Source organism: Mycteria americana, chromosome 4, assembly GCF_035582795.1.
Source record: "Mycteria americana isolate JAX WOST 10 ecotype Jacksonville Zoo and Gardens chromosome 4, USCA_MyAme_1.0, whole genome shotgun sequence".
Lineage (NCBI taxonomy): Eukaryota > Metazoa > Chordata > Aves > Ciconiiformes > Ciconiidae > Mycteria > Mycteria americana.
Genome location: NC_134368.1, coordinates 72,296,709 through 72,323,048, shown reverse-complemented (window position 1 = coordinate 72,323,048; position 26,340 = coordinate 72,296,709). Strand labels below are relative to the sequence as shown.

General features: G+C 39.2%; 1 protein-coding gene across 12 annotated transcripts in view; it reads right to left on the bottom strand.

The window, feature by feature from the left end:
• Positions 1-26,340, bottom strand: part of MAPK10 (mitogen-activated protein kinase 10) — a 181,625-nt gene that overhangs the window by 33,011 nt on the left and 122,274 nt on the right. For 7 of the 12 annotated variants that reach the window (XM_075500878.1, XM_075500881.1, XM_075500882.1 and 4 more), the window contains 4 exons: positions 25,364-25,422; positions 23,642-23,780; positions 21,411-21,576; positions 18,147-18,218 (listed from right to left, as the gene is read on the bottom strand). In XM_075500878.1, the coding sequence (XP_075356993.1) occupies positions 18,147-18,218; positions 21,411-21,576; positions 23,642-23,780; positions 25,364-25,422 (436 nt within the window). Of the gene's footprint in view, positions 1-7,521; positions 7,594-18,146; positions 18,219-18,693; positions 20,767-21,410; positions 21,577-23,641; positions 23,781-25,363; positions 25,423-26,340 lie in introns of those variants that run through there. The other 5 variants (XR_012775595.1, XR_012775594.1, XR_012775596.1 and 2 more) reach the window with 4 other exon arrangements.

Below are 26,340 nucleotides of genomic sequence, written 5' to 3'. Positions count from 1 at the left end.
CATCTCTCAGGCCAAAAAGAGGGAGAGATCTTTGGGATTACAGAATGTCGTGGGACTTCGACATGTTGAGAGGGAAGATGTAGTAAGATGCTCTGGATGTGTGTGATAAGGGAAAAAGAGTAAAAAAAGATCCCAGAATAGGGCCTCCATGGTGGGAACCAGTGTCAACAGTGATGGAGAGGGGCAAATGAGAATCCTCAGACAACGGGCCAGTGCCCGCTGCACACATTTCTTCTAAGCTGACAGAAAGGCTGTCAGTAAGAGACAACAGACAAGCAGGCTACTACCCATGACTGGAAGATTTTAAGAGATGGAAGAAGCTTCATGAGTCATCAGTACAAAGACAACAGCCAAAGCCAAGGGAGCTGGCAGAGTCACCATGTTCCACTCCTTGACTAGCCTTGATTCGCAGGAGGACAGCACTGGAGCTTTTGCAGCCCTGGCTTGCACCAAGGGCCAAAAATGTCAGGCTCTACATCACAGAAACTTCAGGGACTGGTTTTGAGTAACTGAATGATCTGAATAGATAATCGTGCTTCTTTACTGTATTATTTCTGACTTATGTTGCTCAAATACTGCCAAAACCCTTAAATAAAATATATGCATTTGCTCTTTATATATACCTATACACACACACACATACACAAACTGATATGATGGAGCACTCAGGACCTGTTTTTGTCCTAATAATAGCAAAAACAAACCCATGCCGAGCGAGACCATTTTTCAGTCAGATGGACACACACATTTTCTCTCTAGTATTGTTTCTCCACTTACCTAGGCCTTACTAGCACTGGATTATATTCTGAGGTCCCATACATGAAAATGTGCAAGAATGTAGTAATGTTCTTGCTGAATACTGGTCTGGCTCCATTTCATTGTTATGCTTTATACAGTCACCGGCTGTAATGCATCTGTGGTGCACCTGATGATGAGAGGTTGTACCCATCATGGTACGAGATTAAAAAAAAGAAGTTTTGAAAAAAATCTGAGGTATACTTATTTAAGCAAAGAGAAGAAGCTTTCTCTAGCTGGCAGTCAGAATTAACTTCAGCAATTCTGCAGAAAACAAACGTTACTATAGAACAGTCCTAATACGAATCAAAACCTACTGTAGGTTACATTAACTAATGAGTGATTGTGACTATAGATGTTATTTGCACACCAACTGAAAAAAAATGGTACCACGAGTTAATGATCACGTAACTCTGATAGAAATTTCCCAGGCCAGAAGAGATAGCATTTGAGTGAAAAAAACTTAAAGAAGAAAAGCTTCTGCTAACAGAAGACCCTGGTTTTCCCCTTGCAATTAAGCAAATGTTGGACAGACAGAAAGATGGAAAGAATTACAACCCAAAACTCTGGAAGGTGATGAAATGTCTGCTTTAAAGCTATTTGAATCACCTCAGCTGTCCCTTGCCCCAAACAGGATCAAGGAAAATGTGTCAACTATACACAATAGCATCTGTATGACTTAAAACAGAAGAGATCTAACCTGGATTTGTTAGTTTGTCCCTAGCACTAACTCTGCAGCACTTTTTACTACCATTAAGATAGCCATACAAAGTTACAGCAAAGAAACTTATTTAAGAAAATAGTTCTAAAAAGTGTATCTTTTGAATGAAGATTTATCATCGAGTGAGGCCTCAAGTTGCCTCAAGTTTCCCAACCACCTTCTCTCTTTGCACTCTAACACTGTCTTAAAGATTGTTCTCCTTTGCTTTCTAAATACTTGGTTATTTACTTGGAAAATAACCAGAATCTGAGCTGCAGATTAAGAGACGTAGTTTTCGAAAGCAAATGCACAAAATTTCTAATGGGAAAGTAATATTTTGAATGCACAATAAAGTATTTCTATTGGAAAAATCAGATTTCACAGTGAAGTCATCTAATTAGAGGTATAGCCTGAAAGTTTACCATTAGTTTTGTTTCTGTTCCCATTGATGCAATGTGTGCATTGATGCAAGGTATTTCAGAAGTGTGAATTAAGGACCACCGTTTTGTTCCTTCAGTTGGCCTTCAGACTTCAGTTGGCCTTCAGACTTCAGTTAAATTACAGTACTGCAAATATTCAAACAACTAAGGAAATGGAGCTTGGCTATAAGGGAAAACTTACAATACTTCTCTGTCTCAATCAGAAAATATTAAAAGCGTTTCTACAGTTGCACAAATTAATAGTTTGTGATTAAAAAATGAAATTTAGACAACAAATTATTGTCTTTGTACTTAAGCTAGCTAGCCTCAAAATGGCAATAATTTTTCTTTTTCCTTCTTGTGTTATGTCTGTGTAAATCATACTTGGGTTTGTTTTGTTTTGGTTTTTTTTTTGAGTGAAGGATTGTATTTTCTTATGTTCAACAGCAAGGTTTTGCAGGAGGAGATACTATTTGCAGTAGAATGTTTTAGTTCTACTGCAATACAAATAACAACATACTATGATGCATGTATAGTTAAGCCCGTTCATTCTTCCCTGGTAGTCAGAAACTTGTCAGTGCTCAGCCATTTAACCTTTATCCTTTTCCCCGCTACTCCAAAGTGTGGTTGTGCTAGAAAAGCCTCTTCCTAAAATCTTCCTCAAGCAGTATCTGTGGACTGTGATTTGCAAAACACAAGTAATTCTGCCAAAATGCATTTATAACAGAGCTTTTGGAATTGTGCCGGACAGCAGTGGTGATGTTGGGGAATCATGCTTCCTTGCCCAGCATACTGGACTCCACTTCCTTCACCTATTAAGCAGCACATCTACACTAGCTTTACTGCACTGGAGCAGGATTTGCTCTTTCTGGCTAAACATGCTTCTTCTGGAGTTGGTTAGAACTAGGGCATGTCAAACCTTGGTTTTTTTTAGGTAGGCACAACAAAAACAAAATGGAAATGGAGCTCTTCATAACTGACAGACAGGGTAAGTCCATCTCTCTTCAATCTCAAAATCTTAAGGGAACTACCTTTCTGATAGTTTTCCCCTTAAATGTGCATGTTCCACCACTGAAAACTAACTGCATTGCTTCGGGTACAAATTTTTGATGCTCCTAACTTGTCAAAATTAGAATAATTACTATGAGCAGCTCTGTATTTCCTTTCCCAACACCAATTGTCACACCAACTGCAAAGTTGATAGCTCAATTCATTTTCTTTTTTTTTTAAATTGGACCTTTTTTGGTAAATAAATCTGTTAATAAAAACCAAACTAACCAACTCCACTGTGGGAGACATCAGTGTCAGATCCATATTTCTTCCACAGTCCCATAATTTACATACTGATGTCAACACAGTTTACAAAAAACACACAAAAGAAATTGAAAACGCTAGCATCTGACAAGACAGCAAGTGTAGAGAATTTTCTCTGCCAAGGTGAATGCTTTGAGAAGAATATGGCATTTGTAAAAATTAGACTGTAACAGAAAATATTTTGCAACTTTAAGAATAGCAGTTGCTATTTATATGCTATAATAAAACATGGTGATGATAAAAATAACATGTAGCACATAAATAAAATTACTTCAAAAGATTACCATTCATAATTCAGAAGTTAGGAGATAGCAGTGTTGGTCATGTAGCTGTCATTAACCCTTTGGATGCATATCTATGATGACACCTTCACTAAAATTTTCAACTGCTATTTTTTTTTAGCTGGCACTTCATTCAGTTGCTGAGCATCTTTGCTTGCACAGCAGCAAGCAAATCAGTGCTTAGTGGATAGTCCAGTTATTGCAGCACAGGACTGCAATCTTGCCCTTGGATAAGTATTACCATTTCCCTCGTGGATGTCTCCTCACCATTGCAGTATCTACTTGTAGTACCCCAGGCTGTTTCTAGGATTCTAGAACCTTCTGTTGTGGTACACTTCTGTCTTTGTAACGTGTACAGCCAGATGCACGATGATCATGTACCTAGCCTAGGAGGTGGCCTATGAATATTAGCATTAAATACCTTCTAAATGAACTGTAAAACTGTGCGTAAAAACCCTATACCCCAATGTCCATGACATGCATAACATGACTGCAGTTGCAGAATAAGGCTCTGTAAACGATAGCGTGTATGGCCATCTGATTTATACTAAGAGAAGCTGACATCATGCTAACCTTACATCTCTCTACTGAATATATACTTGTCTCCCTAAGCATTCCCAACTACAGAATTTAAAGGCACGTTCTTCCTTGTCTGCCCAAAATGCATTCAGCAGTTAAAAAAAAAAAAAAAAAAAAAAAATCCATGTATAACTACCACTTTCACAGCTCACCAGAGGACTAAGGCACCTTCTTAACTCCTTCAGACCATTTATGCAGTGGTGAGGAAAGAGCAACAGTCTCCCTCACAAAATTTTGAGAAGAACACATGAACAAGAGTCAACTCACAGGTAGTCAGCTTTCCAAATTGCTCCTGAGGCAACACAACAAACCATGTTGCCATTTTCTCCTTGCTCGAGGCAGAAGTATATCCAAGCTTCATGATAATATTTTCTCTGTAAGCAGAACTACTGCTGTCAACCTTAAAAAGAAGTTTCATATAACATTAAAAAAAAAAAAAAGCGCTTTAACTCACAATTAACTGCATCACGTGCATACGTCAAAAATGGTAGATAAAGAGTAAAATTTCAAGGATCAGTAAAGACCATGGGGATTTTTGACACTGCAAAACATTCACTCACAATTGGAGTTTAAAAAAGAATAGAGGTGGATTCTGTTCTCAGCTCCACCCAAGCAATTTCAGTGAATTCAAATGGATTACAGGAGTGGAACAGAGCTGCAGCCTAGCTAAGTACTCCACTCCGCACTCACTCAAAGGTATTTCCTATTTTTCTGCTTGTGAATTTTCCACGACCATGTAAGATGGCTCTATTTTGCTACACAAGTTGTTTCAGTTCCCTGAATGGACCATTTAGTTCTGTAAACAGAAACAGTATTCAAACGACCTATACTACTTAACCACTGGAAAATGGCAAATAGTAAATTTTGCAGTCAAATATATGACTGACTGCATTGCTCATGAATATTCAATCTTTCAGTTTCAAAACTGCTTTTCACAGTTATTTATGCATAAAATTTGACACAAATTAGTATTAAATACTCTTCAAATCACAGTGTGGTTGTGAAATGAAGCACTGCCTGTGAAGAAAAAATTGCTGATAACAAATCCTAGTACACTGCCAGTCTTAACCCATTTTACACCCATTTTATGACAAAGAGGGAGCTTTTTCTTTTTTTAAAGAAACAGATTTCTAATTACTCTTGCTCCTTCTACACTTAAATACGTCTTTAAGTATGCTGTCCTCATAGTCCCTGCTAATGGAATTATACAGCTGCCTAACTCCATCACACGTCTGAAGAAATAATCTTTTTTACAGAAACACTAAGCGTTTTCTGTGCAGATTTAAGGAAGAAGATGCCACGAGGTCATCAATCTCAGAGGCTGGGTCCACCCTTGCAACTTTCTGACTGGTTTTCAGCTGCACAGATGGGCCCAGGAGCAAGAAGTGCCGAACCCCTGCCAGCAGCTACTCCGCAGCAGGGAAGAGGTAGGGGTGGGGGGGCGCTGGATTTGGAGAAGAGGCGGCTTTGACGAGGGGTGCTCCTGAAAGCAAGCAACGGCATCGTTCTCTGTTCACAGAATAGACACTCACGGAACAGCAGAAGAAAAGCAGAGTGGTACATAACACAGTGCAAATTTAGCAACATATTACAAACACAAACGAAGAACGTGAACTCAATTACAGAACAATCCCAAACAAATCAGCAGCTGGTAATGCCAATTTCTGTGGGGTTTTTGCAATAATAAACAGCACATAATCGTTTAATTATAGAGGCTTTGCGTGATTTCTTTTTAACAACTATGCAGCTCTGTCAGAGAAACCACTTTTTGAAGCGCTATATAAGACTTTTAAAACTCTTTTAAAATTCTTTTTCTTTAAAAAATTGAGTATTTCTTTAAATGATACCTTACAAAACATAAGTCTATTAACATAAAGACAGTTTCGACTACAACACTGAAGTATGCTAACCCCCACACTTGAATTTCTCACTCCACATTCACAGAAAACACAAGCACACCTGGGCCAAATCTTCTTGGAGCACAAATAGGTGCTAATGATTTACATTAACACATAGAAGGGAAAGGTTTACTTTCACATATGCAGATGAGATGTGCTCCAGATGATATGAAAACGCATGGGAATTTTAGCATTCATTTCAGTATGCATATGCTCACCCAACATTTTGGACAAAACACAAATCACAATCTTACTAGACAAGGCTGTGAAAATATTAATGATATCACTGCCTACTTTCATTTCTTTAATGCTCTTCAGATATGACTTTTTCCACATTTTAATCAAAATATTGAACCCTTTAAAGTGTGAATGAGGACAAAAGTGAAGTGCTAAACTAAATTAGTAAGTATGTATATATACACACACATATACATAAGTGTACACGCACACACGTTCAGAGAAAGTTACATAAAAATGAATAATGCCTGGAAACTCCTCTGTCATCTAAGTACAGAGTTTAAATTAGAAGGAAAACTTGTACACAGGTCATCTCTCCGTTCCTCATTTGTGTAATCCTATGGACCATGAATCACTGGAGTTAGGCCAAGCATGCACAAAGCTCAGTTGCGGCTGTACACAAGAAGAAACCACTTTCCCAATCTGATAAACAATAGAGTATATATATCAAAGCTTTAATAAACCATCAAATAAAGTAAGAATTATGGCTGCCTCAGTCCTGAACGCAGAATGGTCTCTAAGGAAAACGTACATACACCTAGTCTGCTTGTCCACTGATTTAATGCATTTATCTGTAAATCACTTCTTGTTTATGTCAAAAATACATTCTGCTTTCACATAATAGCTCCGTGTACTTAAATAAAGGATGACAGACTGAAGTCCACTACAACAGTTTCCAAGGAAATTCTCAGCCTTTTGAGTTATCAAATTGCTACGAAGTTAAGTGATAATTTTAGTCTTGGGAAGCAGAAGTTGTCCCCAAACTAAAGCCATTTCCTACTTTCCTACTTCAATACCACTTGCAGAGCAAACAAGCAAAGAAATAAGCATTTCTAAAAGTCATGTCCAAGTTAATCATACCTTCTTCCTAAAATGCAGAACCTCTTACACACCACCCTGAGGTAAACAGTGACTTATGCCTACCATGCTACAACCTGAACTAAAAACCCTGTCATTTATGACCCCCCCACCACCCCCACCAAATTAATAAAGAGACTTTTATAACAATGAAACTAAAAACAAGCGGTCACTGGCTGCAGAAAGTGATTCTGATGAACCATGTAGGACATTGTTTTCCATCTCCTTACACCATACTCGCTGTGATTTCCACCTAAGGCTTTTACTGAGAGGCAGTATGGTTTATTGACGTTTTGGCTTGCAAGGATTTTGCAGTGGGACTTAACCCAGCTCTTTAGGTACCATACAAATGTATGTCAGCACTAGTCTAGTGGGAAGGGGCTGGAGGGGAAAGGGTTGGAAGTACCTACTGAGGCCAAAACAGCTGCTAGGAAGGATACGATCAGTGCCAGGAAACAACACAGCACCTTTAATCATTTCTCCCATGATGCACCCTACTGACCACATGTCAACTGGAAACAAAAATGAAATGAAAGTAAACAAGAAAACAGGAACATAACAACAAATAAATGAGAAGACTTATCCAATCATGCTATAGCACAGACCCTGCAGCCCACACCACAGACACAGACCTGCCTTTTGCTCTCTGCAGATGCTTTTCTGCTTGAGCATACAAGTTTCATGACAACATAGCAGGTCTGAGAAAAATTGACTCCAACAGTTTTCTTTACCTCAGTGTGGATGAAAGACAATACTATTAAGTACAGAAAACCAAGTGAGACCCATGCTGGCTACTATATCATAATACAACTTTGCAATTAAAATTTACCAATTAATTTTGTCTTTTTTAAGTTTTCATTTGCATTCATTACCTAGGTTTATACTGCTTTGTATTGTAAATGAATGCTGGTCTCTGTATTCAATGAGGATATGCAAATTGCTTTTCCTTTCAATTACCAGAGATCCATGCGTATTTTCACAAGCTGAACTGCCAGAAGCCACAAAAGGAACTTGGGTCCTTGTGAAGACATATCCAACTCTTATTCAGGGGTATGAATAGAATTTGTTGAGATCATTCGACTCCAATAATGCTTGCTTTAGAGCCTGTTGGCTCACTTCAATTGAATCTCAGTGAAGCCAGCAGTCCATAATAGGGGTCTTGAGAATCTTATAATTTTCCATTTGCCATGACAGGAAATGATGATTTCAAAATAGGACAGTTGAGACACAGAAGCACTAAGCTGTATCTTCTGCACCGAAATTCAAAGCAGCCCGGGGGACTATTTACCTCATACAGAGAAGAACAGTTCAGCTGGGTCAAGCAAAGCTAACCACAATTTACACTGGAACATGAGATGAAAATCAGACTCATTATATCCAGTACAGGATTAAGGTGGCGTACCCCCCATACCAATACTATGAAAACACATTACCTCTGCTGTCCTTGCTCTATGATAAGTCATAGGGCATGGAAGCAAGAAAAGGGACAGACTGGTCTCTCAGGGCCAGAAAACTGTGGGGAAAAAATGAAAGCATCACGCTGCTTGGTTAAATTTACTCTTATAACTTCATGTTGAGCAACAGTTTAAAGTGGATTTGACTTTGAAGGCAAATGTCCTATCTGTGGAAATCTTTACATGCCTGGGTCTAAGGTTCCCTGTTGCTTTATTTAGAATATTAAAAGCTTCATCACTACACAATAAATAAATCAATAAACAAACAAAGAAATAAATCAAAGGGTACTTGTTTAGAAGCAATAAGCAAACCTAGAGATGCAAATTATTGCTGCTTTTATCACAAGCTAAACAGCATGCAAAATATCAGGAAAAGATAGAGCAAGCAGTTGTTTGTTCATCTGTTATTAATTCCTTTTTATTTTCAGAGGCTGCCTTTTGACATTACTGCTCTATGCTGTGCTCAAGAGCACACATGCAGAAGTTGACATAGTGACGTACTGAACTGTAAACTGTGTAAAGCAGAGATGATTATTTTCCTCTACTCCTGAGGTTTTGGGAAGGAAGCTCTTTGAAAATTTCCAAATCAGAAGAAGCAAAGATGAACATCTGAATATAACCAATGTCCAAAGAGAAAAAAACTGTGCCTTCTTGACTGCTGCATCTTTTTCCTCTCCTGAGCCAATTAGAAATAAGTCAAATTGGAACCCAGAGTTTCAATGCATGTTTAAGAAAAGTAGTTAGAGGTTAGGAGTTTCAGCATATACAGCAGCAGCTGTCAGAAGCCCCAGTTAAGGCACTGAGACTTGTGCAAAGCTTCATAAGGGACTGCAGTACAGAGACCTAAACCTCAATCCTCAGTTTCACTTAGTCCAACATCAATCCAGATGTAGTCTGAGTAATTTCAGTCATACAAGCATCAGAAAAACAAACAAACCACAATCTCTAAACATTTGCACTCAATTCCAAAGCACTGAGCATTTCCATTTGGTTCAAGATTTTTTCCAAATGCAAGATATTCACAAAGACTGGCAACGCTCCACCAACACACGGAATATCCCTAAGCTTTCATTAAATGCAGGCTAACTTATAGTCACAGAGACCTCTGCGTGACTCTAGGTAAAACTTCAGTTTAGCAACTATTTGCCTTGATGTTTTAGGATCACATGAAACATTGTTAAGGAATGAAACCTACAACTTTTCACGATTCTCTGAGGTGAAATTGCTGAGATTTGGGTAGCCCTTGATAAGAAGCCCCCTCTCCATTAGAATACCCGTGTCCTGGATTACTAAAAGTAGGGGATTTTTGATTTGTTCAAAATCTCTACAAACCAGATTATTGCACAGAGCTGCTCTGAAATGCATTCTTGAGTGTGGACATATACTTAAAAATATAAGTTTTCCAAGGACACCAAATGTCCCCCTGGCATAGCTACCTTGAATAAATGTCCACTACAAACCATGAGCAAGTGTTTTCCTCAACAAAGGAAATGTTTCACTCATACAGCAAATCTTAACCTCTGGCCAACCTCCTGGTTCTGATTTCATGCCAAACAGTTAAGAAATACCCTCTCCAGTGATTGTGCCAGGGCTGTCTGGCAAAACATTTGGGGAATTAGCTGTCCTCCTCAGGAATCTCCAAAACCTCCCTGGGGGCTTGAATAGAGTTTGGGGAGGCTGAACAGAAGTTGCTCTGTTGCCACACATGCATGCCCCCCGCCCCCCAAACCTTCCTGTGTCTGGGGAAGCAGTCTGGTCTGGCTGCTGACATGGCCCTTCACAGGGAAGGTGACCAGAAGAGATAGTGAGGAGAGAAGGGAGAGTTGGCATAGAAGAACATTAATAAGACATCTATTCCTCTTTGTACTTTAGTCTCATGTACTTCCTGACCCAAATGAGTGCTTGCTCATCCTTCCAGGTTTTGGATTCCTTTCAGCAAAGGTGCAGAAGGATCAGGAATTGTAGAACTAGCCAAAGATGTTTCTATATGGAAAGGATCCAAGCTAACCTTCCATGGACACCTCCCTAGTAACTTGGATGTGGATGCAATTTCCTTTTCTGTTTCTGCAGAAGGCTGCTCCTACCATGCTGGATGAATTGGAAAAAGCATGGGTGTCACTCTGATACCAAAGACACCATAGCTGATTTCCTTCCTCATTCCTTCATAATGGCCTGCATTCTCCTCCTGCCAAACTGCAGGTTCTCTGGGACTTGACAAACACAATGAAAGGGAGCCCATAAGGAAAATATGCCACTGGCCTTGCTGAAACTCCTACCGAGGTGGCTCTTCAGACCTGCACTCAGTAAGCTCCGGTTTTCATTCAATGAAAATCATGACATTCAAATTAAAATTCACGAAATGCATGCCACAGGAAACCTTGGACATCAGAGATGCAGGCGCAGCTGAATGAGCTTTGCTATCTTTCCCAGCCTCATGAGCTGATTCACACTTTCTCTCTCTGCCCAGAGCATTAGTGAGAATGCCAAACATTCACATTTGTAATAGCTCCTGTTTAGGGATGCAGAAATCACCCCTCTGTAAGCAGAAAAGATCATGTCCTCAAAATTGACTTGGGAAGATTATGATAGACATATTTATGAAACAAATCAAGATACCTGATTTTATTTGTGTAACTGTAGGCCAAAATATTTAGCACACAATGCTGTTTCCCAATGGCTCAGGTGCAAACTCCAGTAAAATTTCAAGGCGACTGAGCATGCCTGTCACAACACAGTAAGCTTCTCTCTCCAAATCCTCCTAAAATGGAAAGACACCTTTCCGGGTAGGACTTCCCTTTACCTCCATCTCTATTGTTGAGCGCTCCTGCAGATCTGCACTGAGGTCAGCTCTGAAGAGCCATTTCTAGGCCCTTACTTGAACTTTCAGGAAGCAAAATACAGCAGTCTGTACTGTACCTTGTTTTTACAGGTTTTTCTGTTATTTCTATGCAATAAAAAAAGGACATGGTTTATATAAATACTTGGTAATTCTTGATAATACAGGGGCAAAGCTGCTTTTTTCCACAAGCTCCAGATAGCACAGCTACAAAGGCTTCAGAATGCCAATGCCAAGGAAAGTTTGTGATGTGCAGTGCTCCCAATGACAATTGTGAAGATAGCTCAAACACTTGAAAAAGATTTAAAGCCTCCCAAACCCACCAAACCCTTCCCTCCCTCAGTTCTGTCTAAATCATGGCAAACTCCCAGTTTTGTGATATTCCAATCTCAGGGCCTTGCTGAGATACCAAAAACCTTCCCTTCATGCTTGTATTTATTACATGCATGGATTTCAACATGTTTTAACAAGTGCTCAGCACAGTATCAGCTCAATCCATTAAGATTTCCTTAGAAAGTCTTTCCTTTCTAATTTGAAACACCACTTTCCACATGATGTTATTAAAACCTTAATATTTCTCAATAACAGTAATAGGGTTCCAAAGTGTTTGAATATTGCATTACTGACTTCTAACTTACCACCTGCAACTGAAGCTGCAAAGCACTGTAGAGTACAGCTACCCTCCCAACCGATTCTAGATGGTCCGAAAGTGAGTTGCCACAATTTTGCAAGTGTGATGCTTCAAACCAATGTATGAATTTTTCTCCTTTTTTTTTTTAAACTTTCTGCGAATTCCAAACTGGTACACATCGTGCCTTCTTACGACACAGCTGAGCCATTGCTCTCTGGGATTCAGACTAGCAGATGCCCACCTTCATTTGGCATAGACAGAATTGATCTGCAGTAGACAGGCAGGTGCCAGAGCCTGGCCCACCTGGAAAAACGCAGAAGGAGGTATGAATCACATCCAAATCCGTGCTCTTCCTCAGAGGCTGGCTCTTAGGTTGCAGTGCCAAACAAGTGCTGAAAAACTATTGTTTTTCCTTGGGAACTCATACTTCACTGTCCCTTTCAGAACAGCAGAGTTTGCAGAGGGACTGGAAGGGATGTCACAGAATATTAAGAGGCACATGTATATTAAGAAAAGGCCATGGGAATCCTGAGATGCAAGCTCAAGAATGAGTGGAGGCATGAGGAATGACTCATGCCCTTCCCTGTCTCCCATTTTCTTTTGAATATAACTATAAAAAAAACCATCACAGTAAGAGAGACCTACAGAGAATCTTGCCAAGGAATGTGAAACACACTACACTGCATCTAACAGACAGTAACATTTAAAACATGTTTTGCAGATTCTGCAGTTGCTAGCTTCAGACCCTCTTTTTAGCTTAATTTAAATTTTGACTTTGAAGTATCTCTTCCCAGGTCTCACAGTATTCAAGTGCACCTGTTTTACCTCTTCCAGCAGGAATCCCACATGTAGCCTCTCCTGCTACAATACAAACAGATTAGCATATCATTTAAGTATACTTATATATTTTCATATGTGATAAATGATACATGATTCTGAGTGTGTTCCAGTCCTGTACTTTGATCCCAACCAAATACCTACATGCTCTTGACAAAAGATACTTCAGTACTACCTGTTTTGCCTACAAGTTCTAAATTCTCTGCTCAACTGTACCAGTGAAACTCAGCTCAAATTAGTACAGTTGCCATCAAGCAAAAGCTGATTAATGGCATAGGAAAAACAAAACAAAACAAAACATTTCGGACCATCCAATTTTCATAAGTGCCTGAAAGGCAACTAACTTGCCTTGGCTGAAATTCATATAAGGTAGCAGTAGGTGTAGCACATATCTACACCTCAACACTTGGCCACTTTTGAAACTGCATGTTCAGACCCATGCTGAAAATCTTTAAGGTGAGTGTTGGGAAACGAGCAAATGGATCATCTTAACTGTAGCAGCTGGGATCCACTCCAAATGCCACACAGATCATAGAGAGCACGAGGCTCTTATACTAAGTGCAAATTGCACTATAAACTGTTAAGAGTATACATCTCTGAATTAAAAGAGAAAGAGAAGAATGGCAACAGCCAAATCCTCTTCACAGCTACACTGAAGTCTCTTTGAGACAGACCTCGTTTCATATGAGCAAACTCCCCCCAATAAAATCATCGTAATTCAAACTCTTGCTATATTCTCAGAAAAATCCTGAGTCCAAAACCAAACACCATATACCCAGGGAGGAATCATTCAGCTGAACAAAATCCAAACTTACCTATCAATGCCATCGTAGCTAACAAACACTTAAGCAGCAGGCTAACACATACCAGCTGATCCAACCTGGAGAGCCAGGTCAGCCATTCCTAATAGTCTCTTTTAAATAATCCTGATGCTAACTGTAGGTTTGGGTTTTATTTTTTTAGAAGAAAAAACAAGCCTTAAGAAAATAGTACTGGGAACATGAAAAACAACGGACTACACTAAATAAAAATGCAGATGTTTTATTATACCAAAGTTTAAGAAAACCCCCAACATGCACTCAAAACACTAGGATTATACCCACTAATAAATGCAGATCATGTTTCAAATGCAAAGACAAATTCTGCTAATGAGCGGTGGAAAGGCCACATCTTTTTCTAAAAGACTTTCTTGATTCAAAATTGTTTCCCTAAGGCAAGCAATTTTTTTTCCATATAAATTCCTGGGAAAATACAATAGAATACTCTCTGTCAAGATGTCAGAGAGCATCTCTTAATCCCACCACTCTCAAAGACAGCTGGCAGACAAAGGAATTTTTGAAAATCTGGCCACAGAAAACATTAACTTCATCTGCTAATGCTTACTTCTCTTCACAATCCATTTTGGATGTTCATAGCTACATAGAATAAGTTTGGATTTTTTTCTCTCTTGCTATCTTAATGGTATTTTCTCTTTTGCCTGTCTTAGCTATTTGCAGTAGGGATTCTGTTTTTCATATTCACCACTGTAATCCAGGCCTAGCCAAACTTAAGACATTTGGCTGTTATCACAATATATTTCTATGACTAAATCACTGTTTGCCCTTTGATCTGCTGAAGGACTCACACATGAACTTCCTAGAGTCCCATCCTTTACACACCTCCCCAGTACTGAAAAGAAATGGTCTTTGCTTTATTTCCCTGCTAAGTCATGCTGCCTATGGGACATCACTGTGGCCTCAGCAGCTCAGATCTTAACAAATCTATCTCACTTGAAAGCATTCAGGCCATTTTAAGTTTTTCCTTTTCTTAAAAAAAAATACACATAAATACATTTCCAATCCTTAAATTGAAATCTTATGAGATTTTGAAGACATTATTAGCTGAACACAGCTTTGGGCAAAGTGCTGGAGTTTTCCAACATATTTGCAATGGCATCCAAGAGTTTGGGCAGTTTTTAGTTGCTCACTCAGAATGATTTAACTGAGACAAGAGTGGAATAAGCATCAAAGAAACAAGGTGAGAGAAGCTCAGAAGTGGACTACAAAAGCTTGCCAGAACTTGTCAGGAATCTTTTGGTCTGTAAATCCATCCAGAAATCGATCAAAACGTGGATTTCTTATAAGGCTCTGACTGCCGACAAAGAAGTCTCCCTGACAGCATTTTGAAATGTCTGCTTTAGGTGAGTAACAAGGAACAAAGGCATCTGCTATGCAATTTCTACCCAGTACTCTCCAGGAGGCTAGAGGGTGTTCTTATTTTTCTGAAAACCAGCTGGCTCATTGCAAACTGACAGCACTTGAATGGACCAATCCTCTAGCCCTACTGTATCTTAAGTGTCCTACTAGGTCAATTAGATTAAATACCTCAGCAATATTCACAGAGCAAGCATTTTCAAGTACTATTTGGCTTTTTGCTAATGAAAATAGTTAACTGAACACGTGTTCAGAGAGCGTTTCAATAAAGTTAAGAAACATACACATTTTTTGAAAATGCATAACTTACATTTATACTAACCAGGACAGTTATCATATACTGGTACCTGTAGTCCATACAGATTTCAGAGCTTTCTTATAGTAACTTAGAGAGAGTTCTTATTTATATAGATGAGATGATCTGAAATTAACCTTCTCTATGTTTTAATTTCCATGAAGACTTTAAAAATGAAATTTCATTTAAAGTCAGCAGCACCTAAGTGCAATGATTTAGTTAAGATTAACTTTTTAAAATTTTTCTTTCCATAAACTTGGCAGCAGCTGTGAAATTTTTCTTAGATGTATACTTTGCCATACATGAATGTTCTTACTCCAGGCTGGAAATGAGTAAGCTCCTTATATTGATAGCAAGTGCACACAGTAGATATTATTCTGAAAAATTAAAAAAAAACTGAAATTTTTAGTTTCTATACAGACTTGCCTCTTTCAGCTAGAAAACTCACTGCTGGAAGGCCTTAAGTAGCCCAAGGGAAGCTTTATTGTAATGTTGTTCTGTGAAGTTTACTTGCAGCTGCGTAAATGCTTCTCCAGCTCTTCCTCTATCTAGGAGGCAAACTAGATCTGCTCATCAACAGACATGGAGAGAGGGGAAATAATATGGACCCATACACAAACCAGTCTTTCTAACACTGAAAAATCTTATTCATGGGGCCAAACTGGTTAACAAATTAGTATTGACTTGGAAATGAATGTACAGATTCCATTCCCCCCCCCCCCCTTTTTTTTTTTTAATTTCCAGCTCACCTGAATAAACCCACCACTAAAACATGGTAGCAGTTGTGACCCAGCCCACATACACTGCATTTCAGGGTATGGGATTTCCAATTATTTAAAAAGTAGGACTATCTCACAATTTACACAATCTTTTCTGCATTTGTTCAAAAATTCAGTTGTTATTTTTAACTGATACTGAAATGTTAAAAGATATTTTTAAAATATTCTGTTACTATCCCTGAACAAAACACTGTCATAAGAGATTGTTGTCACAGCCAGACAGAAACAAAGTAATTCTCATGTTTGAATGATTTTTTAAAAGCTATGTTGTTTAAATTATATAGCATTTATTTTTTCTGGAAATGGGCAGAACAACATGACTCTTAAATATCATTTGTTGTTGAAAAAGGAAAGCAACCCACGCAACTCAAATAGCTTTTTTTCTGTATTCTAGTTGCTTATCAACTAAAAACCTTAATCAGACTTCTCTCCAAATAGACTAAATGGAAATATCCTCAGTACTTACAGTTGAACCTCAAATATATTTTAGATCATTTAGTTTTTCTTTGTACATTAAAAAAAAAGAGGAAAAGAGCACAGTATTTGGAGGAAGAGTTATGATGGTGTTTCTTAGGTGTTGTTACACTGAGTTACAGGTCTCATGAATGCTGGCAGCTGCTCTGTACATTCAGATTACAGCAGAAGGTGGGTGTGCAGCCTGCTCCACATGTTGCAGGAAAAGCTCAGCACCTATGGAGTGACATCTCAAAGCTATCATCTCATCACTAATAATAAAAACCACCATCCTTACATTGTCGTGTTTTGCATCCAATAACTTTCCAGTCCATATTCCTATAAGACTGGAAGCCAGTACAATGTTGCTGTTTCCTCCTCAACAAACAGGAGGTATCTGCAGATTCCCCATCTACCTGTCAGTAAAGTATAACTGCATCTTCACCTGGCTACCAGGCAGAGCTCCATTTTCAGAGAAAGTCGACAGAGCTGTGAAAATAGGACAGGCAGGACCTAACTCTGACAAACACTACCGGAATCACTCAAGAGCTAGCAGAAAAATAATTACTTCCATGACTACATGTCTGTAAAAGCTGGGTTTTCTCCACATCAACTGCTGATGCCAGATTTTTATGGTGTCTTTCTGCCAAGCTGCTGAAAATAATATGCCTTTTTGTTTCTGAAAGTGGAAAACATGTTATGTTGCTGCATTTTATTCTGATGGGCAAAATACACACTACTTACACTTCCCAGCCATCGCGGCCAGGTTGCCTGGCTTAGCCTGTAATAAGTCGAAGGCTATGTAGACACCTCCTCTTTTGTTTTCATTTTCTAATATTGCTTTCACCACCTTGGAAGTGGTAAAAATAATATCACCCAAGACGAGAAGAACATGATGGGAGGGCAATACAGTTTAATTAATGACACAGACCTCATGCAAGTAAAGGAAAGTTCATTTTTAAATCAAGAGAATCTGATTTCAGGCCAATTTGGAAACCACAGCAGATAAACGGTTGCCTTGAACTGGGTGAGTCAAATTCTTCATTTTCATTTAAAGAAAAAAAATGTTGTATTGACTCAACTCTGAGCCCATACAGCATTGAGATGAATCTAAATCCATGATGCATTAGCAAGCAAAAGATTATGATGTCACCACAAATGTTATGAAGTCACTATTTCCAAAACATAAAAGCAGAAAAACAGACTTACAGGAACCAGATGGGCAAAGTTAGGATTCTTTTCTTTTTTTCTTATTTTTTCTTTGAAGAATAATAAGTAAAGCTATGCAATTTGCAATCATAATGCTTGTTCTCTGTATTGCTTATTAGTATGACATAAAGACCACATAAAATGATTACAGGTTTTAAAATAAAGTAACTTATTTGACTGAAATAATTCTGTGCATCTGTTTTTCATTTTCAATTTTGTTCATATCAGTAGTGCACTATTTTAATTTACTCGTACCTCTGGGATTCAACTTTTTGCATCTATCTTTACAGTCCTGGTATAGCCATTATACGGTAAAAGGGATGGGGTAGAGGAGAGGAACAAATAATAGGTGAAGCTGCAGCAAATGACACAAGGATACAGTCCCTTCCTGGAAAGAGGATTTTGTGGCGAACCATTTCTCCCATAATGCATCCCACAGACCATATATCCACTAGAACAGCAGAGACAGGGAAGTGAAGAAGGAGGAAAAAAAAGCAAAGTTAACTACGACGTTTCACTCCTAAAGGAGGGGAAAAAGAGCAGGTTGATCAGAACAGTACAGTTTGTTTTGTGGTTTTGTTGGGTTTTTTTCATGTCTCACCAAAAGCTAAAATAAATAAGTAAATAAGTAAAAGCTGCATCAGTCAGCTCAACAGTAGTAACAACGGTGGAAAAGGTTTAAAATCAACATTTTTGGAAAAAGGCCCACAGCTAGCAAGTAAAGATCAAGAAACAACTGCACAGACCTGTGGTATACACTGAGTTTATGGTGAAAAATATTAAAAAAACAAAAAAAAAAAAACCCAAAAACAACAAAAAAAAACCCAAAACCAAAACAAACCCCAAACCCAGACAATTATTATCTGGAATAAATCCTACTTGCAGCCAGGCAGTTTCTAGGCTTTGTCCTTCAGGACTGAGTCTCTCTGTAGCAGTACACAAGAGGTTCCAAGTGGAACTGCTCACATGAGTAAAGGCCGTGTGGATAAATACCACCCTTAAGGGTTATTTAAAACTCTTGCGTCAGGATCTGTACCTATGTGCTATCTATAGGTACCTATCATATGTATCTGTCTGTACCTACATACCAACTGGAAAAAAATGGAGTGTCACCTGTGCAGACTCTGCTTTTTACTGCATAGGTGCTCAAAACAAATGCTAAAACAAATGCTTTGCAGGACAAGTACCAACAACATTAAGAGCATTTATTTTCTTCCTGATCCTGCCTTCAGCTTTTAGATGCATAGTTGTGTCATCTGCTTGACTTGGGTGGGGGTTTATTTTGCCCTTTGCCTTTTCTGTGCACAGTATGCACAGAAAGAAAAGACCTATATTCCATGTGAAGGGGGAAAAAACTGCTTTCAAATGCTTCAAAAGACTACGTTGTTTCTCAGCTTTGAATCCTCATTTTGTGGTCGTGTTTGACCTACACAACCAGTTTCTCCTCTTTTTCTTCCCTCTTTTTAATCCTTCAAAAGCAATCCAAAACAAAACAAATAACTCATTTCTTAGTAAAACAAAATGAAGGTGGAATGTTTCATTTGGGAAAAGGAGGGTACAGGTATCAGGGGCATGGGACAGCAAGAGCATGCCTGAGGCAGTGGCAGAGTTTTCTTCATAGTGACAGTTTTGGGACCTTCCACAGAAGTGCAGCACACTGGTGATAATTATGCATCTTTAGCCAACCAAGTGCAGAAAGAAAATGAAAGCAGTGAACAGTCCTTATACAGGCAGTGTACATTGTAAGAGGAAAAAAAAGTAGGGGAGCTTCAGTAATGTGGCAGCATAGACCAGAGCAGGGAAGCAAAGAACAACCCTTTCTGTTGACTTCCTTGGGAGCTGGATCAGAGTGTCCAAGCAGACCGGCTCCTCAGACAGCTGACTTCATTTTCAAATATTTTATTTTCTTTCTCTGTTTACTTTATTATTGCTTTGTACAAGTAAGGCGAGATCATTCATCTTTAGTCAGATTCATTGCCCAGGGAAGTCAAAGAAAGTCTCTATGTCAACTTCAACTGGCATTTGATCAGGACCTTTGGATGTGGCAAACATTCTTAGTACCTTCCCAGCTGTGTACATCATCACAAAAGCGTGTCTAACTTTCTCTTGGTGTGACTTTAATCATGTGAAAACCAAGTGCTTTCTCTGTCCTTTCAGGGACAATAACAGAACAATGGTAATCATCTACTAAATGTCTGGAGAGAAAAAAAAAATAAACGCAAAATAATTCATTTCACAATAAAAGGAACTCTGGATATTGACTAAGGAACTATCTAAAGCATACTGAGCCTAGTTCAAATTTCTAATGGCACTTATCAAAAATATCAACTACAAAATTCTTTAAGGAAGATTATTTCTTTTTCAGAAATTATTCTGTACCCTTAGACTCTGCTTAATAATTCTCTAATTTTTAGACTTTCATATTAAAATGTGTACTGTAAATTCATAAACATTACAAATAATTAATGCAGACACTTGCTAATTTTGGAAAAGGTTGTGTGAGCATGCCTTTATTCCTGCTTAAGTCATGGAATCAGCTCCCCAAATCAGCTTTACTGCCCTTTACAGGATGCAGTTGGCAGTTGGCTATTAGGAGAACTTCTCCCACAGGTTAGCTAACCTCTTCAACATAAATTAAGTAGGAGACTTCTTAATAAATTCCCGGTTTTGACATTTGCTGTATTTGTCATCAAAAAGTCTCCTTGTCAAACAGACAAGTGGTAGCTTTTGACAGCAGAACCTGAGTCATAGCAGATTTTTCTCCACTATAGATTGTATCCCCTCCTTTCCTGCCCAGTCTACCTGGCATTCAGATACAATTCTCAGTTTTGTTACAAAATGAGAATCACTTATAAAGTTTTCCCTTTATCCCCTGCAAAATGTGAATTCTTCCTGCTTCTTTATAGTGAGAACCCCCTACCTGCTTTTCACAGTCTTTCCAGGGACCAAGAAGTATCCAGATCCCTCACAGACTCTTCAGAGCAAAATCCTATTTACATCTAGGGAGATTACATACAAATTAGATGCATGATTTTTTAGCTTCAGCTTTTTCTTCTTCTTTCCAACCCTACTTTCCATTAAAAAAAAAGACTCAAACTGTTCTGGACCACATGAAACCTGTCAGCAAAACTTGGGACTTTAGTTAAATCTATCATAAAGACAGAAACCAGTCCTGAAATTCAGATCTAGCTCTGGATTTGGAAAAATTCTGGAAGGGCTAGGATTCCCTAGTTCAGCTTGTACCTCTTCTTCCGTCAAACAATTCAGAGACCCAGACTCAAATTTAGAACACATCACTTGTTCAGCAATTCCAGTGGTTCCCACAGTGTTTCACAGACACAGAAGGCAAAGACATTCTGGTCAAAAAGAGCTAATTGTATTTGCTAAATTCAACCATAACTAAGAACAAGTTTCTCATTACTCTGCAATCCCACACTGATAAATTCACCAGCATTGCATCCCAAATACATTCTGTAGCTGCAGTACACAACAGTGAGAAACTGCTCTAAATGACCTCCCTTTTAAATTCAAGATGTCATTTCCCATTATATTTTCTTTTTCTCCTTCTGGTGCCCCTTGCAATTGTAGAGGCAGACCTTACGCTTCAGGTCTCACTGTGCTTGCTATGAAATTGCAGCCCTACCATTCTCCTTGTAGCCCATTCCCAAGATGACCTCTGGTGCTCTGTAGTAACGTGTCACCACATATGGAGTCATCATGAAGCTAGTGCCTGCAGTCCTGGCCAGCCCAAAATCCAAGATCTTCAATGTGCAGTCAGATTTTACCACAATATTACTTGGTTTTAAATCCTGCAAAAGATAATGAAAAGACATATGACTGTCCTTCATAAAGCCAGGCACAGCTGTGATATGGACTGATATTTTAGGTCACCCTTCAAATATTCTTTTACTCTTCTGACATTTACAGTTACTATCAGAAATACTTGTAAATACACAGCAAAACGTTGCTCTGTTTGCCTAGCAAACTCTTCTGGAAGATGTTCTAACTTGGCATACTGTGGGGCTTCATCTGGACAGCAGGAGCCTACTGGTGTTAAATTGCATTTAGCAGTTCGAGAAACTAGGATTAGTATTAGAGTACCATTTCGAGTATATTTTTTTAAATGCTGTGAGCCTAATGTATTCATTCCAACTGTATGTATGGAGACCTTAATGTTTCATTCATAATAATTCAACTCATCCTTTGCTGGATGACTGTCTGGAAGCCAAATCTATCATCCTTTGCTAAACATAAAACATGCCAAAAAAGGAGACCTTTGTATATTGTAAAGCAACATCCACTTTGTAACCCATTTTATCAGCCCTTCTTTTCTTCCTCTCATAACAGAAGGGAAACATTTTGGGATTTGTTTTTTCAGCTGGAAATCCCAAATTAGTAAAAGCACATTTCAATAAAGAAGTTAAATCAGGGTATTTTCAATCCATTCAGAACTGCTTCCTGCTCACAATCACATGAACTATTCCCTCTGTTGTCAACAATCACAGAATCGTGTAAGTTGGAAAAGACCTTTAAGATCATCAAGTCCAACCATAAACCTAACACTACCAAGACCACCACTACACACCATGTCCATAAGCACCTCATCCAAACGTCTTTTAAATACCTCCAGGGCTGGTGACTCAACCACTTCCCTGGGCAGCCTGTTCCAATGCTTCATAACCCTTTTAGTAAAGAATTTTTTCCTAATACCCAATCTAAACCTCCCCTGGCACAACTTGAGGCCATTTCCTCTCATCCTATCACTTGTTACCTGGGAGAAGAGACCGACCCCCACCTCTCTACCACCTCCTTTCAGGTAGTTGTAGGGAGCGATAAGGTCTCCCCTCAGCCTCCTTTTCTCCAGGTTAAACAATCCCAGCTCCCTCAGCCGCTCCTCATAAGATTTCTGCTCCAGACCCTTCACCAGCTTCGTTGCCCTTCTCTGCACATGCTCCAGCACCTCAATGTCCCCCTTGTTAGTGGGGGGCCCAAAACTGAACACAGTATTTGAGGTGTGGCCTCACCAGTGCGAGTACAGGGGCACGATCACTTCCCTAGTCCTGCTGGCCATGCTATTTTTGATACAAGCCAGGATGCCATTGGGTTTCTTGGCCACCTGGGCACACTGCTGGCTCATATTCAGGCGGCTGTCAACCAACACGCCCAGGTCCTTTTCTGCCAGGCAGCTTTCCAGCCACTCTTCCCCAAGCCTATAGCGTTGCTTGGGGTTGTTGTGGCCCAAGTGCAGGACCTTGCACTTAGCCTTGTTGAACCCCATACAGTTGGCCCCAATCATGCATAGCGCTACCTCTGGCATTCACAGCCAGGTACCGCATCCTTACCAGACACAGCACTCTGATGTGGAAAAGCAAAATGAGGGGATGCATTTAATATAGACTTAGCAGTCTTTTCATTTGTTTTAGCACACATAAATGATAGTAAATGCCAATTCCATATGCCCTGACCTCTGTGGATCCTGATCAAGCAATACTTGGACACACTACAACATCAATTCAAAGTGCTGAATGTCATGCGTGACAGATGTAGCCAGCTGCATTTTCAGGAGAAATAACATTTATCTACAAGTTTGAGAGATCATAATCACTTTGATGATTTCCAGTGCTTATTATTTGGTTATTACTTATTTTGAATAATCACATTACATTTTTGTCTGATTAAGTTCACAAATAATCTCATTCCTAACACAAGCATGAAGCTACTCTGCTAAGGGGATGGACTATGACTTGTAAGTTTATAGTCATTTTACTGGGAGACAGGGCTTTGATCCACAGTACACAAGAAACTCAAGTGGTTTCTAAAGTCTTCATGATGATGTCATATGCTGCCTTAGGTTTTAAACCAAAGACCCCTTACCCTGTGAATAATTCCTGCAGAGTGAAGATGCTTGATACCACAGAGCATTTGGTAAAGTAGATAAGACATTCGCTCATGGTCTAGCTCCATCTGAATGACCTGGCACAGATTGGCATCCATTAACTCCATTACCAGGTAACTGAATGAAAAAGCAAAGTCATAGGGTTATTGTCTGTGTTGAAGAGAAACCACAGCATCATCTCAAATAAGTAACAATGCCTTTTCTTGCTTCAAAGTTAACTTTATTTCTGATGACTGGGAGTAACACAGCTGGAGACTGGGCCCACTCACAACGGTACCATTGTGGTGTTTGTTTCTCACTGCACCATCTCACTGCAGAAACACCATTCTTTTAGTGTCCCAGCAAAACAGGTGGATTGCTGGCCCTTTCTTGGTGCATTCCCCACGACAGAGACTGTACCCTACATGGGCAAACAGGCAGCACAACACTGAAACATGCAGAAAACAGAAGAGCCACAAGCACCAAATGACTGCTTGGACAAATGACTGCTTGGCCATAACTTGACCATTATGAGGAATGGTTACCACAGTATACGTAGGAATCGGAGAGTAGTAGAGATGTCTGAGAGGCTAAAATATGCATCCCCATGCGAAATGTCTCAAAAAATTGTCCTAAGATTGCATGACTGCACACAATTCTCATTACAACTAATTGGTCTTGTGCTTCTGATAAATAAGCTTCACTGACAACCTCAGCAGGACGTTAACCCAATCCTCTTTATCGGTAAGTTAATATGTTAAACACATCAGCTCATTTCTTATGAGACATCTCACAAGGACAGCCAATTCATAACTCTAACATTACATTAAAGCACTCTCAAACTTTGGGGAAAACACTAGCTCTCCATTTCAATGTGAGCTGCACGCCTTGTCTTCTCGCCAGCACTAGTTACCTCCTCTGCTCTGCATAAGTCTACAGTGACAATATTATGTGGAAATTCCATATACCAAAACCAGAAGAGTAGTCGCTTGACTTCAGCCATTGCTATCTGTCTGTTACCACTACTGATATTAGAGTACAGAATGGGAATACATTTCCATACAATGTATACAGAATACGGGAAAGACTGAAAGATAAAAGGAGTACAACTATATAAAACACTGAATATTTAAAATTTCATTCAGGGCAGGCTCATACTATGCACAGTAGTGCTTGTGCAATAGGGTGATGTTCACTGGAGATGCTAGTTGTCCTCTACACCTAGCACTAGTTCCCCAGGCAAGTAATTTTATGCAGTCAAAGGTTATATCAAAACAACTATGAAATGAAGAAGTGGTTCACAACAGGAAATTATTTCAGAATGAAATGCCACATTTCAAAACACCTCAGGGAGTCACATAACAACCATCATTTCCCAAGCAAACTAGTAACACAAAAGCAGGCCCTTTTAACTACTCATACCCCTTCCTCTGCATGTGAAGGCAAATGCAAACACACTAACCCTCTCAAGAAGAGCCACCAGTGGGCTTTGCACACTATTACAGTGCTTAGGAAACCCGGTATTTGGCACCTTATAAGTGTCAAAAGTGCTCTCAATATGGGAATACAGAATACCTGTCTACCCACAGTGTAGACTACACATGATCTTTTTTAGAGAGGCTTATAACCTTTGTATTTTGCTGAGTCATTGTGTTCAAAGCACACTATAATGCCCCCCATGTCTCTAAAGCTTTAGTTGAATTACTGCCTGTGTTACTTACACATCCTGGAACTCCTCCAGAGATTTCTGTGGTGTGAAGACATTTAATAAACTGATAATCTGAAAAGCAAAGTAAGACAAAAAGATGAAGAGAGGAGATAAACATAAGCAGTTGAACCCATTTTGAAGTGTGTGTTAAAGGATAAACTCTGTTTTTTCTCTGCTCAATTTATACTAACACTTCTCACTTTATGGATCAGTAAAAAGTCAGCAACATTCAAAATAAAATACTGCAGATCTCTAATATTTCTTCTAGGCGCACTTGAAGTGGTTTCTGAGAGAAGGATTAGTGATGATCAGTGACAAACCAAAATACTAAGGGTGAGATGGTCCTCTGAATTTTGAAGTTAGAGGTTCACACACCAACTTCAGCTCAACCTTGCATAGCAGTGCCTGTGCTACAGCCAGAAAATTCTTATATATGAAGAATACTCATCTGAGGGGACAAATAATCAAGGACCATCTTATTAAAAATAAACAGAAGACCTTCCTTCTCTCTGACATGGCCTCAATTCCTTTGAGGGCACATACACACACACTCGCTGACAGAAATTCCATCATGAGAGGTACCGCTGTTTAGTAGAAGCACTTTAAAAGAGTAGACATATTCTAGGCAAAGACATCTTGCATACTGCAACTCCTTTTTTACTTGTTTTTGTTAAATGGGCTGGGCTGTTGAAAGACACTGATAAGAATGTGTGAAACAGCATAGAGGAAAAATGTGACCTCAGGGATCTGAATTTCCCATGCTTTCCTTCTGTGTGGGCAACAGAGGTAGAAGATATCAGCACAGCCTCCATGAAGACAACACCTGAACGTCTCCCTCCCCGCCTCCATCACCTCTCTAGGCTTTCTAACAGGAATGGTTCAATATTCTTTCTGTCTACTCCACTCCATGTTCTGGCTGATTCTTGCCTGCGCACAGGTGCCTTTACAATCCTCTCCTTCCTTTGCACTTCTCTGTATAGACAGATTAAA